At 48.9% G+C, this 15,058-nt stretch overlaps 1 protein-coding gene across 1 annotated transcript in view; it reads left to right on the top strand.

Annotated features, from left to right (window-relative positions):
- Window positions 1-15,058, top strand: part of CUX1 (cut like homeobox 1) — a 270,331-nt gene that overhangs the window by 247,366 nt on the left and 7,907 nt on the right. Inside the window, exons 15-18 of the mRNA XM_053995241.1 lie at window positions 11,920-12,056; window positions 12,649-12,715; window positions 13,777-13,889; window positions 14,466-14,582. Of these exons, the coding sequence (XP_053851216.1) occupies window positions 11,920-12,056; window positions 12,649-12,715; window positions 13,777-13,889; window positions 14,466-14,582 (434 nt within the window). The remainder of the gene's footprint in view (window positions 1-11,919; window positions 12,057-12,648; window positions 12,716-13,776; window positions 13,890-14,465; window positions 14,583-15,058) is intronic.

Here is a 15,058-nt window from a genome sequence, read left to right on the forward strand (position 1 = left end):
CAGCTCCTCTTGGAAGGCGAGTGTCTGTGCTTTCAAGAGAATAAATAAAACTTGGCACTTGACTTGCTCTGAAGTACAATCTTGTCTCCAAGTAACTAGGAAAAATATTTTTGCAATCAGTCTTTCAATCAGACTTCTCTGGCTTTTATTAGCTTGTGTTGGACCCTTTGTGCTGTTCTGATGTGTTATTTATATGTGGGTAAGTTATTACTAGCTTTAAAAGTGTTTCCAAAGTACCTGGTTACCTCTGGTTGCTGGTACAGGTGATACAGGGAGTACTTGAGCATCTGGTTTGGAAAGGAGGAGTGTGGGAATAAGCAAGGTCACATCTGCATTGTACTTTTCCTTTTCCTTGATCAGGGCTTCCATTTCCTTCTCACCTTCTCTAGAGAGATGGAGTTCATGGGTCAATCTTTTTTTTTTTTCTGTGGGAGAAAGATTTTATTCGAGCTTGAAATGATTTTATCTTCACTCCATAGGCATGTCATCAAAATCCTGTATGTTGCCACATTTCCTGTAAAGTCTTTAGGTTTTGCTTCCTGAAATTGACTCTTTCACTTTCTCTACTTGGAAAGCTATGTGCCTTATTTCCTAATCTCTTCGTGGAGAATAATCTAAAGCACAGTGATCTGGCTTGCAGCATTCCCAGGCTCTTGTCATTGTTTTTTGGGGGGGGAGCAAACGCTGATGGAGCATCCCAGTGTCCCAACACTGGCAGGTGCTTGGCTCCCAGGCACATCCAGCACTGTGTGAGGAGTCTTTGTGCAATAGAAACTCTGGCTCTGTGGCTGGGAGGTTCCTGTCCCACAGCCAGTGAGGGTGAGCTCTCCTTCAGGGGAATTCACACTCCTGGGGGAAAAGAAAAAACCCCGTGTTCCCTGCGGGTTCGTTCCAGCAGTTCCTGGGGCAGTTGGTGCTCGCAGGGCTCAGTCTCGCCCTGCGCACCCTGAGGTCTGGGAGTGTCCCAGAAAGAGCCGTGGCAGCTCCTCGGTGCCATCAGCCACAGCTGCTGTCCCCACTCCCAGCCCAGGCCCGTGCTGGCTCGGGGTGGCCAGGCACTGTCAGTCATTCCAGCTGGGATTTGCTTTTGTGCAGAACAGGCTCTGCCCCCCAGCACCCCCAGCCCTCCCCTCCCGAGCTCGCTCTCTCTGCAGCATCAGAAGGTGAAATACACAGAGGTGCTTTGTGATTAGGACAACAATCTGATATTTCCTATTTATGAGATTCATTTTTAACAGTTTCTTTTTTGTCGAGGTTTGGTTTTTTGTTGGATATAAACACAACAGGAGTGTTTACATATCATTGGTTTGGGTTGGAATGGAACTTAAAGCTCATCCTCCTCCAACCCCCTGCCATGGGCAGGGATGTCTCCCACTAGACCAGTTTGCTGTCCCCTAAATGGATGTTGGAGAAAGCTTGGGATATCCTAGAGATGGAGCAGGTGGTGTTGGCTTGTAGTATCCATATCGTTGTGCCCCAGTTGTGTTTTCTAGAGCAATCTTTTTTTTTTTTTTAAGGAAAAAAAAAAGTATTTTATCTAAATGCCTAATAAATAATATTATTTAAATAGTTTTTAAAATAATTTAGGACTGAGAATAAGAAGCCTCAGTTGTGAGAGAAGAGACTTAAAATATACAGAGAGAGAAAATACCCTGAGCCTCCTAGAGCCTCTACTGAGAATTTGCTAAAGACACAGAGCCCCTGGTCAGAGCACATTGCAATTAACTCACAAGTGTTCATTTAAAATGAGAGACTGGTTTCCTGTGATGTTCATCTTTGTTGGCGTATGTTTGACTTTCTGAATTCAGAGCTGATTTCCTTCTCATTCAAAAGCTGGTCAAGAAAAAAAAAAAAAAACTATTAAAAAAAAAAGCAAAAAATAATAATCCACCTTGTGCAGCAGCAACTTTGCTCTGGAAATCCACATTGTGCATTATGTGTGGCACGGAGGGGTGGTTCAGTTTTGCTGCCAGGTCGAGATGTGTGCACACAGGCTTTTCCCTGGCCAGGTGGCCCCGGGCAGCAGCAGAACAGCCCCAGATGCGGGCAGAGGGAGGGATGGGCAGGCTCCAGCCCTGCCAGGTCCCCCCAGCGTGGCAGAGGGGAAGGTGCTGGGCCAGCTGCAGGGCACAGCAGCACTTCTGTGGCTTGGGAAGCAAATTTGCACTTTGCCTTTCGAGGGTGTCCCACTTCAAGAAAAAAAAACATCCGGCGAATTTCCCACGTCAGGTTCTTTTTCCTTCTGGTGTAGTCCAAAAAGAAACTGAAAATGAGAGTAAAGAAAGCCCTAGTGTAAGTGTTGGATCAGCTCTGCCAAACAAAAGGTTGTTCCTCTTGGAATACTCTATGCATTTCTGTGGTGAAAAGCATTTTCTCCCATTCCTTGCTGGAAATGCTGTGAGAATGTCACACATACAAATTTGGATGTCGATCCCAAAGCAGATGGAGGCTGGGGAGGGGGGGATGTTCTTTTTTTTTCTTTTTTTCTTTTTTTTTTTTTAATTGTTTCCCTCATGTCCCTTTTCATTTTTATTTTTTTTTAATTAAAAAATTAACTCTTTGCATTTGTGCAATAACTACTTGCCATGAGAATGGGCAGACCTTGGAAATGCCCCGACTACTAACACAGCACAAGATGAACTCGAACAGAAAGTGGTGTACTTTTTCCTGAGAACTTTTTTTTTTTTTTAATAATAAGCTCAGTTTTTACCCCAGTGTATTGTGGTGTCTTACATTTTTAGCAGTATTTTATATTTTTTCTGTAACGCACTAAGTCTTAGATGTTTTTAGAGCTTGTTTGTTATATTCACAATCACGGATTTTAAAAAAGAAAAAAGAAAAAAAAAAAAAAGATCCTCACAAAGACCCAATTGACCAAAAAAAAAAAAAAAGTGTCATTTTTTTTTTTTGTACAAGTAGCTTTGAGAAGCCCACATTGTGTTGCTGTGACTCATCTTTTGTAACATTTTATTTCTTGGTATTTGTTTAAACATAAAAAGTAAGAGTTTATCTGGCTGGCAGTGCAGGGCAGCGCTCCCTCGTCAGCAGACGGCATTGTTTCTGTCTTTGTTTGGTTTAGCCATAAAATGTTTGTTCTCAGCACTGTACAACGGTCCCTATATGATATGGAGAAGCAATATCACTGTATGAAACTCACACGATGTATTATTATTATTATTCACTAGCACCCTAGGTGTGATAATTGAAGTAAATATCTTTTATACAAACACAATTCCGCGTGGGCTGTCTTTTATTGAGGTGAGACCTGAGTCCAAGCAGCAAACATTTACATTGTGCTTCTGGTTTTGGTGATGCCCAGAGGGATCACAGGGATGGTTTGGTGGGATTTGTGTTTGGCAAGGGGAGGAAAATTATATTTTGTATATCAGTTCCTATGGAGAGTGTGTGTGTGTTTCCAGTATCGTAAATATTGAACTGTTAGATGTTCAGAATGTTCACTGAAATCCAAGTGTGGCCATTCCTGCTGCAGTCAGTGTGAGGTGGGCTTCACAGACAGAAAATACCTATTTGGGCTCTGAGACTGCCAAGGGGGGTTGTTTTGAGCACTACAGCAGCATATCAACTAATTAAAAACAATGTCAGTTACCTGAGGTCAGAAATGCTTTAGATTCAGAAATGAAAATGTCAAAGAATTTTCCCAGATATTTGGCTCGCTGTTTATTTTTACAGATCCTTTATAGGAAAATTAATTCCTCATTTTGTGCCTTATGGGATGTTCCTATAAATACTCTCAGTATTTACAGAGTGAGGAGCTTGGTAAGGAACAGATGCTGTAATCTGTCAGTGGGATTATGTTTTCAAAAGTAGTGGAAGAAATCATTTTTTGGATGCTGTGGGTGCCAGGTAGAGGCTCTGTGTGTGTGTCTGTTTTCCCTGGTGTGCTTGTGTCTGGTTTTCTGTGAATTTAAGGTTATTTTGGGAGATCTACCTTGGTTTTTCCACCATCTCCTGCAATAGATCCCTGACACATTTCTCCTAGCAGGCTCTCATGAGCCTGCTCCTAGGAGTTTCCTGTGGGATAGGAGCTTTGGAGGGCCAGGATGGATATTTGCTGTGGTTCTGTCCTGGAGAGCAGGGAGTCAGGCTGGCATTTCCCACCCCAGTGAGGGTGGCACTTTGTCCAGCTCCGCGTTGGTGTCCAGTGTGTCTTTGCCATCTTTAGTTCTGCAGTTGTGGGGATATTCTCTTCAAAATGTATTAAAAATGCTACTGAATGCCTTCATTTCATGACTAAATATCCATTTTCTCATCTTGAAGCATCTGGCAAGTTGTTCCACAGGATGGAAAGGTTCATGATTTAACAGTTTTTATTTTTTCCCCTTCTCTTTAATAACTAGTCCAACTGTTGATTGCTACAAATGGTATTATTGTGTATGATTTGACTCTAATTTTTTTAAACTTGATGCTAAACAGGTAGACTTTTAAAATGCCATGCCTCAGGTAGGTTAATCTGTATATTTGTAACCTGTACTTTTCTTCAGGTGGTATCAGCATGAAACTCCTAAAATGCCACACGTGGTCATAAGCAAAGGATGTGTTACACTTGAGAAAGCACTGACCTGGAGAAGGCTCACAGTAGCTCAGAATTTTGCATCTTGGGATAAAGCCAGGCTGGTCTCTCAAGCCTAAATCTCAAAAAGTTAATTCTGGGAAGTTAGGAAGGCAACCCAAACCACAAGGAAGCAGCTGAGAGGTCAGGAACAGATATTTATGGCCTTCCATGGAGATAGTTGGATCTCCCAGCATAACTTTATTGGGGCAGCCCTTCAAAAGGATGTCAAAATTCTCTCTTTTTGGAAAATTTGTACGCTGTGTGTTCCCATAGACCTTTACTGGTTTGAACTGGGACATCACTGTGAGTTCCTGCTGGGACAGAGCTGCTGCTGGGGCTGGATGGGTGAGGTTTGCATAGGAAATGTTAGAGGGATTTGCTGGATGGATGGGAAAAGTCCTTGTTTGTGGCATCCTTGGGTGCAGGAGGAAGTTCACACCTCAGGGCCAAGGTCCTGGCTGTGCTTCTGCTCCATCAGTGAGAGCCAGTTTGACTTGCAGTGGGAAAAGGGATGTTTTTTCACATGGCATCATGTTCCCACCAGGCAAGAAGCTGTGAGTGGCTGACATGGTGCATCTGAGCCCCACTTCTTTCCATTTGGAAATGCTCTCATTTTCTCCTCAGTATTTCTGTTTTAATGGAAGTGGTGAAGGAATTGTGTACTTGCCAACAGAGGGCTTCAGAAAACATGGTTTGATTACAGCACAGCATTTTATTTTCTTTTTGCTCCAAGCTATGGGAAACTGATAAGAAAATTCAAACTGTTTTCTTGAACTCTTCCAAGTTACCCATGTAATTATCTTAGTACCCTTGGAAATAATCCCTTCTTGTATGAAATCTCTCTCCTTACAGAGTGAATTTATTAAGCAGTGCTGGGTTTCTTTGCTGGGGGCTGTTTATTTTGGAGTGGCTGGGCCAGGAGGAAGGGAAAGGAGAAATCCTTCAAACCTTCCTTTCCCAGCTGGCCTTCAAAATGTGAAAAGAAAGGGAAGAAAAGCAGGGGAGGGAGAAGAAATCTCACCTGCACCTCTTCTGGCAGCAACTGGGAGAGAAACCCAGGGAGGTGGGAGGGAGCCCCAGAGAGTCATGGAATGGTTTGGGTTGGAAGGGACCTTTAAAGGGCACCTTCCACTAGCCCAGGTTGCTCTGAGCCCCATCCAGCCCTGGACACTTCCAGGGATCCAGGGGCAGCCACAGCTTCTCTGGGCAGCCTGTGCCAGGGCCTTCCCACCTTCATCATAAAAAAAAAACTTCCTTAGAACTCACTTGAATCAGCCCCCTTGTAGTTGAAAACCATCCCCCCCTGTCCTGTCATGCTGCAGTTTGGTGGCTCCTCCTCTCTTCCCCAAGGCCATTTTCCAAGCTGGCCCTGAGGGCACTGAGGAGAGGGCAGCAGGAGCTCAGAGAATGATGCTGATGGCACCTGGGGCTTTTCCTTGTGCTTCCTTTGTCACTTGGGCAGATTAAGTCTCAAATGTTCTCAGGGTGTTGGACATGATCTGCTCTCTGCTTGTCCCTATTTTCTCTTGTCTCTTTGGCAGCACATGAAAGTAAAACTGAGCAGGGCTGTTCTTGCTGCCTTCACTGGTGCCAGACCCATCCCTTGCTCTGGGACTGCTCCTCTTGTGTATCATCCCTGAAGGACCTCACTGATGTTCTCGATGGCTTCTCTTACAACTCTGTATCTGCAGAGAAACCTCATCTCTGCACTCCTGGAGCTTTTCCAGGCCTGATACCTGTGCCTGGAGGCCAGGGAGACCGTGCTAGAACTGAGAGATGGCTTTTAGAGTTGTCATCATTCCTTTCTTTTCATCCTCTCCTTGGTTTTTCTGTCCTTTCAGAAGCCCTGCAGAGGGTCTGATCAGAGAATGCCCTTGTGGCAGGTACAGATGGACCAGGACAGCCCAGGAGCAGCATTGCAGGCTGAGATGATTCCCAGACCAATAATCCAGGTGTTCTGGCTACTCAGGAACTCTTGGAGCTGACTGACCGTTCCTCCCTCCCTGGAGATTTCTACAAAAGTTGCTTTAAAATGTCCCAAAAGCCCAATTCCTTTGCGTTTCTGTTGTATTGGTGAGATCTCTGGAGCACTGGATCTTTATTTACTTCGGGGACATTTTTGGAACAGCACAGTCCCCTCTGGTGACACTGATTTTTCATTGCCTCGTGGGAGGTGAGATGCTCAGCTGGATTTTTGCACTAAAACCTGCTCTTCAGCCTTTACTTCTGAGCAGATTTGCACCTCAGAGGCACCAGACAGGGCTCTGGTGACTTGTAGAAAGAAATATTCCATCATTCCCTGCCTCCATGTCCTGTTTCTCAGCCTACTGACAGCTCCCAGCAGCTCCCCCAAGGAAAAGGCTTTGCATGAAGCTGAGGTGGATTGAGTGACTCCCACACACTCCGGGCCAGGCAGAAATGTTGTCCCTCACCATGAAAAGGTCAAGACAGAACTGGACCCATCGAGCTGTGCAATGGTGAAAGGCCTTTGACAACCTTCCTCTTGCAGGAAGGGTTTTGGCTCAGATCTTTCTTGGCCTTGGCATCTTCACAGACCAAAAAAGAAGGCAGAGGAAATCATCGTGTGCATGCAGGGTTGAATCTGCAGCGCTGGGATCGTGTGCTCCTCGCCCCTCCAGCTACAAAGCGCGGGGTCAAGGTCGAGTCATCTCCCGATGATTCTCCTGGAAGGGGAGCAGGACTTTGGGCAATAACAGCCCTTTCCAGACTTCCTTAAAAGCTAAATGCCAAGTGTTTCAAGAGCCTGAAATTGGGTTTATGTGTAAGCCTTGGGAGCTCTGGCATCGGGTAGAGCCGGAGGTAAGATTTTGTTGGCTTGAAAAGGCTCCTGGAGAGCGATGCCAGGAAGTCTTGGCACGTTTTTTTCATGGGGAAGAGCAATGATTTCAACTCAGATGTAACTGTCCAGTCATGAACTGGGGTGGCCCAGCATGGGGAAAGGGGAAAGAGCTGGAAAAATCAAAGGGGCCGTGGCAGACCCAGTTTCCTGCTTCTTCCTTTGGCTTCTGCTCCTCGCCCTGGCACTCTCAGACACCCCTGTTTGTGTTGAGTGAGTCTCCAGCTTTGAGCCTTCCTGCCAAGGCACTCCAAGGTTTACTTATCTTACCATCATCTTCCTTCCAGTCAATAAAATAGACTTCAAACCTTTGAAGTAGTGGCTTTCAATGCACTTCAGTTGACTTTTCAAAGAGAGCGTGCCACATCACTTCTCAGCTTGTTTTATTTTTATTTTTCTTTTTTCTTTTTTTTTACAGTTATGTAAATTCAGGGAGGCCAGACAGCAAATGGAGGGAGATTAAAAAGTTCCACGAGGCAAATCAGGGTGTGAACTTGCAGAGCATCAGCTAATTTGCCATAACTGCCCATGTGTGTGCTCCTACCCCTATCCCTTCAGCTACACCACTCACCTCTCATTTCCTCGGGCTCTGAGGATCCACATGAGCAGTTACCCTGGTCCCATGGCTGTGTAGCAAGTTACAGCCTATCTCACCCCAAGGTGATTTATTCATCTGTCTGCATCCTCAGTAATCAAGCCACCATCTTATGGAAAGATTGCCTCTCATTTATTTATGTCTGGCCTTATAACTTCAAACTAAGTTGCTAGTATGTCTTAATTTTCTCCATCTGTGAAAACAGATGCTGTTTATTTTGGATGATTTGCCAAGGGAGCCCAGTTGCTGGGGCTTGTTACAGGAGTCAGAGTTGCTGTTGCTCTGTGGCAACGCTGGACTCGTGGCCTCAGGGGCACTCCTGATGAGCCCCTGCATCTGCCAGCCTCTGCCCCCACCAGCCCGGGGAATGGGGCTCCAGGACTCTTTTCTTCAATAATCACTTCAAGGATTTAACCTGCAGCTTTGACCAGGCTGTTCACAACAAAAGAAGTGTGAGACTCATGTCAATATTTTATTCTTAATTTGGGTTTTATTTGTTCACTGTGTGTCCCTCCACATGGCCTGTCCATACAGGTCCTTGATGGTATTTCCAGAAACATTCATCCCATGGCAGTGCCATCCATGGTTGTGCCCCTTGGGCACATAAAATTCCCAGAAAAGGCATTTCTTTCGAGCATTTTCTTTGTGCAGAGGTTCTTTCTGAGTATTCATTCAGTGTTTGGCAAGGTATCATAGAATTATTAAATGGTTTGGGTTGGAAGGGAACCTTTAACATCACCAAGCCCAACCCCTTGCCACGGGCAGGGACAACTTCCACTGGACCAGGCTGCTCAGAGCCCCATCCAGCCTGGCCTTGGGCACTTCCAGGGATGGGAATAGTCCAGTCCCAGCTTCTGATTTTGTGTGCATCAGACAAGGGGAAACCAGCCCTGTCTGTGCCAGGGTGGCACCGGAGCTTCTGCCAGTGTGGGGCTGCCCAGTCCCTGCACTTCTGCTCTTTTCTTCATGAGGCCATGGCAATGCCAGGCTTGGCTTTTTAAAAGCCAGAGCTGGCAGAGTTTGAGGCTAAAGATACCTGGTTTAAAACCCACTTTCCCCAGAACTTTGCCTTCTTTGTCCCATTACCTTCTGCAGTAGCTCTTCTCTTCCTGGCCTCTGAGGTATTTGCACATCTGAGGGGTCAGAGCAGGGCTCAGCAGCTCAGGGAACACAAAGGCAGGTTCCTTTTGCTGGATCTCAGTGCCTGAGCTGCCCTGCCTGCCTGGCAGAGCCCTGCTCCTGCTGCTGCAGGTGAAGAGTCGCTGGCACAGAAGTGACGAGCTCGCGGGTGGCCACGGCCCCTGTAAAAGGAGAAAGTTATGATTAAAAAAAACCCCAAAAACCAACTGTGAGGAGTGACACTGACGGGGAGATGAGAGGGAAGCTCCGTGTGTCTGTTTGCTTTCAGTGGCAGACAGGGTTCCAGCCTTTTCTGTTTTCAGGGATGGTTTCATGGCCAAGGTCGAGTGAAACCTAAGGGAAGGAAGGATGCAGATTCCTTTAAAACTGAGAGCTGTGTTTCTTTGGTGACCTTTTTTTTCTTAAATTGATAAACTCAGTCCATGTAACTCAGAAGCCAAAAGGATCATTTAAGAGAGAGATGCAGGGCCTGGGTCTCCTTCTGCAGGCTCCAAAGCTCAGCTCTGCGGAGGATTTTTGGGCAGGGTGGGAGGCCAGGGAACAATTCCTGCCCCAGGTAACCTCCTGCTGTGGTGAGCCTTGGACAGGATGCTCAGCAGTGCCTGGTGCAGAATTGGCCCCCCAGCCCATGTTTGGCCAGCAATAGCTTCCCAATTCCATTTTAATGCCATTTTAAAAGACAGCCAATTGAATAATTAACCCTAGGGAAGAGGTTTTCTTCTATCCAAATCTTGTTGATGCAAATATTTTTCATCAGGCCACCCATGTTTTAGAGCAGGCAGGGATTCCCCATTCCTGGAGAAATACTGACCTCCAGTGGGATGTGCCTTTAGCACAACTACTGCTCGGTCCTGAGTCTCTTACTGGGGGCTCTAAAATATAAATATGCACAGGGGGGAAAAATAAATCCATGTGTTGTGTTCAAAGCAAGTGCCACCTCTCTCCCCCTGCAGTGAGGCTTGGTCCTTCTGAATAACATGGGAAGGGGAATGGCTTTAAACTGAAAGAAATGTATCCAGTCTAAGTTTAGATTTGAAATTGGGAAGGAATTCTTCCCTGTGAGGGTGGGCAGGCCCTGGCTCAGGGTGCCCAGAGCAGCTGTGGCTGCCCCTGGATCCTTGGAAGTGTCCAAGGCCAGGCTGGACAGGGCTTGGAGCAGCCTGGGCTGGTGGAAGGTGTCCCTGCCCATGGCAGGGGGTGGAGTGAGATGGGCTTTAAGTTTGTTCCCAACCCAAACCACTCTGAAATTCTGTTACACCAACACAGCAATTGTCTTTCTTATTGTTTAGGTTGAAAAAGACTTTTAAGATCATCCTTACCCCATCACTGCCAAGCCCACCACAAGCCATGTCCCCAAGTGCCACACCTACAAAAAAAGGGGATTTTGTACCAGCAAAGACCCCGAATCCTGCAAAGCAGGGTCCCTTTGGGCATCACTGCTGCTCTTAGTCCAACCCTGCGTCCAGGGCATCACTCCCTGTGCAAGGACCTCCCTCCACAGCTGGTTTCTGGGTGTGTGGGGCATTTCCCAGCCTGGCAAGAGTGGGAGAGCTGGAATTGAGCTCTGCACACATTACATCCCTTGTCTGAAGGCTCAGAGCAGGTAGGAGCCCTCAGGACAGCCTTCTCTTGCTGCTCCCCAGGCAACCCCTGCACTTCTTGCTCCCTGGCTGTTGATGAATGAGGATTTTTTTTTGCCTTCCAGCTGTCTGGAAATTAGGGGAATCACAACAGGAATTATCAGGGAGGGACTGGAACAGATGGGACCTGAGCTTTGACCCACCTGGAAATCCAAGCACAGAGGGAGGGATCCTGCATCCCTGTGGTGGAGGTGCTGGCAGTGCAAAACACCAGCTCTGAACCTGGAGCTGAGCAGGTTTTCCAGCCAGGGAGAGGCCCAGACACTGCTGGCAGCCAGGGAGAAAGGTGAAACAAGTCGATTTCTGCTGCAGGACAGTTTTGGGATGGATTTGCCAATGGAACACGGAGCTTGCCCTGCGGTGCTGGGCCCGTGCCTCTCGCTGTAGCTGCTTCACATCTGCTCCACTGCTTCACATCTGGGCTGGGGTTATGTGAGGGGAACGAGAGGTTTTTGTTTTGCTCCTGGAGCATTCCAGCAGTGCCTGTTGTGGTTTAGGGTGTGGGTTTTCCTCTGGGGGGCAGCTGGAAAGAGGGATCCTTTGTAGAAAATTGGCTGGGTGGGAATGCCGGGGGCTGCACGGCCTGGCCCCGTGCCTGGGGCAGGAGTGGTCCCACCTGAGCCCGCCTGGGGGGTGTCCCCCACCCTGCTCCAGGCCCCACTCACCATCTGCCCTCTCCCAGCCCCCACAGCCAGGGGAGCCTCTTCCATCACCTCTCCCGTGCAGACCAGACCCAGAGATCAGTTCATGGACTCACCTCCCCTCAACCCTCTCCAGGTGCCCCCGCTCTGCCCAGCCAGGATGCTGCCAGGTACCCCTGGGGCACCCAAAACATCTGGCTGATGCCTTTGAAGCGGCTGTGCCAGTGCAGGCAGCTGCCTCTGGCCCTGGCACTGCTCCCTCCCAGGGACTGTGCCCACCCTGGGGCATCCCCTGGGACCCCTGGTGTGAGCAGGGACTGCTGCTCTGGTCCCCAGACATAAGGAGAGAACAGGAGTGCTGCTCTGAGCTGCTCTGAGCTGCTCTGAGCTGCTCTCAGGTGGGGTTTCTCAGCTCTTTGGTGTCCCCTGGCACCGTGTGGGGTCCCGGTGACAGCCCTGGCTCTGTTTTGCAGTGCGCTGTGCCGAGCTGCAGATCCAGCTGACCGAGGCCGTGGCCACCCTGGCTGGCCAGAAGGAGCTCGTGGCCAAGCTGGAGCACGACCTCAGCACCATCCAAGCCCTGTCTGCCGTGCATCGCCCTGAGGCAGAGGTAGCCCTGCCCATGGCCCCGGGGCTGGCTCTCAGAGCTGGGGGCGTGGGGGAGTGTTCACCTCCTCTCTTTTTCCTTTTCTTCTTCTTCTTCTTCTTCTTATTATTATTATTATTATTATTATTATTATTATTACTATTATTATTTCCTCTTCTTTCTGATAATTCACCCAGCAGAGATGGGTGAATAAAAAAAAATATGATGATATGAATAGATGAATCAAAAAAAAAAGCCAACTCCGTGCTCCTCTGGGGGAAAAAATTCCTTTCCTTTTTCTTCTTTTTTTTTGCTTGCTGTTTTTTTTTTTTTTTTTTTTGGGGGGGGGGGTTGGGGGGGTGGTTTTTTTTTTTTTTTGAAAGGTTTTGAAAACACAAGATAAACAATATCACAATATTTCTTCCCCTTCCCAGGCAGAGGCTGGGGTTTTGAGGTGCAGCATCAGCTGGGTCAGTCCTTATCCCTGCAGGGAACCTGTCCAGCAGGGATGAGGCTGCAGCTGCCAGGGCAGCAGCAGGACCCAGGGGGGGTTGCTTTGCCCAGGCACCTTCGGGTGGGTGGGAAATGTTTAATTTCTTCTGCTTGTGCTGCCCAGGGTGCAGCTGTCCCCGGGCTGGAGAAGATCCCTGAGCCCATCAAGGAGGCCACGGCGCAGTTTTATGGTGAGAGGGGGAGCCAGGCTGGGCTGGGACACCCCAGCCACGGGCAGGGTGGTCACTTCTCCAGGGACGGCAGCTCCTGAGCCATCCCTGCTCAGTGTGTCTCCCACTGGGACAGTTTTCCCTGCTGGGCATGGTTTGCCCATCTTCTGCCTCCTGCCAAGGGGCGCAGCAGGCACGTGCCAGGCCTGGCTCTGTGCTGAGCTGGTGAGCCCAGGCTGAGCCAAACACCCTGAGCTCTGAGCTCTCTTCCCACACCAAACCCCTCCAGAGCCAGTGAAACATTTCCTGTACATCAGCCCCTGCGCTGAGGTCTGCAGGAGAAAATGAATCAAACAAAAATAACAACTCCTTGCTCCTCTGGGGAGAAAAAAAAAAATTTCCTTTCCTTTTTTTTCCGTTTTTTGCTTGGGTTTTTTTTTTTGTTTGTTTAGAAAGGTTTTGAAAACACAAGATAAACATTATCACAGCAACAGTCCCACCAAGCTAAACAACCTGCAGCCACCCATCCTGCTCCATGAATAACTGCTCAGTGCAGCTGGTTGAGTCATGGCCTTGGGGACACATTTCTCCTTGGCTGTGAACGCCACTGCCAGGAAGGAAGAGCAGGGAGGGATGAACACAGCCTCCCAGGCACCCACAGAGCCCCATCAAGGGGGGCAACCCATGGGGAACACCCAAAAAATGGGGTCCTGGGCATAGCAAGCTGGTGGTGGATGAGGAGTCAGGGTAGGGGAGAGAGGATTGTGGCTCTGGGGCTTTATTTCAATGCTGCAGCTGCTGCTGAGGCCAGAGGAGAGAGTCTGGCAGGGATGGGCAGGGTTGGAGTCAGGGAAAGGCAGCCATGGGTTGCACCAAATAATGCAATTGGTTTTCCTGTCCACATTGAGTCGTCAAAAATGAAAAAAAAAAAAAGCATAAATAGCAGTCCATGTTGTAATAACTGTGCACAGGAGGTGATTTGGGTGCTCCCAGGGCCCCACAGCAGGAGGACCTTGAGCACAGCCCTGGGGTGGGTGGTGGGCATCTGCCAGGTCATCTCTCACACCAAACCTCATCCACAGGTCGCCCTCCATCCCCTGGCACCTCATTCCCTGAGGGCCAGGTGGACTCTCTCCTCTCCATCATCTCCAGCCAGAGGGAACGCTTCCGGGCCAAGAACCAGGAGCTGGAGGGGGTGAGTCTGCTGGGGAGGGGCTGGGGGGGCTGCAGGGCCTCAGCCTGGGCTGGCTGCTCTGCTGACCTGTGGAATTCTGTCCCAAGCACTGCAGGCAAAAGGAAAACACATCCTGCTGTGAGCAGGAGCAGAGCCTGCCCCAGCCCATCCCGCTGCTGCAGCTCCAGGATAGGTCCAAGCCCCTGTGTCCCTCTGCCCCTGTGTCCCTGTGTCCCTGTACTCCTGGCACAGAGTTTGGGGCTGCCATGGAAAAAGCACATAGAGAGTACATTTTGAGCTAATAAATTGAAGTAGAGCTCAAAATAACCTTTCCCAAGCTGTCTGGTTGTGTCTGCACCTCCTGTGGGAGCCACATCCCATCCCAAAGCCCCCCTCAGCCACCTTGGCTGCCCCAGCCCTTCTTTGGCCACTGAGGGATGGGCTTCTTAATGGGTCAGGACTGGGACCCCCCTTCTGCCACATCTGGGACAGTTTTAATTCGGGAGCAATTTGAATTCAAAGCCAGGGGGGTTTAGTTCTGGGATTAAAGGGACTGAACCCTGGCTGGGTCCCACGGTCCCCCCACACCCCGTGCAGGAGAACCGGATGCTGCAGCACACGGTGCACGCCCTGCAGAGCGAGCTGGACAACCTGAGAGCTGACAACATCAAGCTCTACGAGAAGATCAAGTTCCTGCAGAGCTACCCTGGCCGGGTGAGTGCTCAGCTGTCCGTCTGTCTGTCCGTCCTCGGGCTGGGCTCACGTGGAAGGACAGCCCCCAGACACAGAAATTGCACATTTCCAATGTGCAGCTTGCATGGGAGTTGGAGCTGATTGGGGTGGGAAAGGTTCTCCCTGCCAGGAAGGCAGTTTAGAACTGTGCTGAGGGATCTTTGACATCTTTGAAGCCAGAAGCGCAGATTTGCTCCCTAGCAGAGCTGCTACACCCCCTCTGATGCTCACTGCTGGCAATGTGGTGCTCTAGCAGGCAAGTGTGGATTCTTCTGCCAGAGGTTAAATTGGGATCCCCTGCAATAAACCCCTGCAGCAGAGCCTGGAAAATAATTCATCCTGTCCCACTTGTGCTCGTTCCTGAACTTCTTGTATCCAGCAGAGAGAGCTGCTCCCTGAGCAGCCAGAAGACAAAAGAGAAGAAGCCAGCCCAAAATCATCCCAGTAATGCCAGGGGA

This window comes from Vidua macroura, chromosome 20 (genome assembly GCF_024509145.1).
Source record: "Vidua macroura isolate BioBank_ID:100142 chromosome 20, ASM2450914v1, whole genome shotgun sequence".
Lineage (NCBI taxonomy): Eukaryota > Metazoa > Chordata > Aves > Passeriformes > Viduidae > Vidua > Vidua macroura.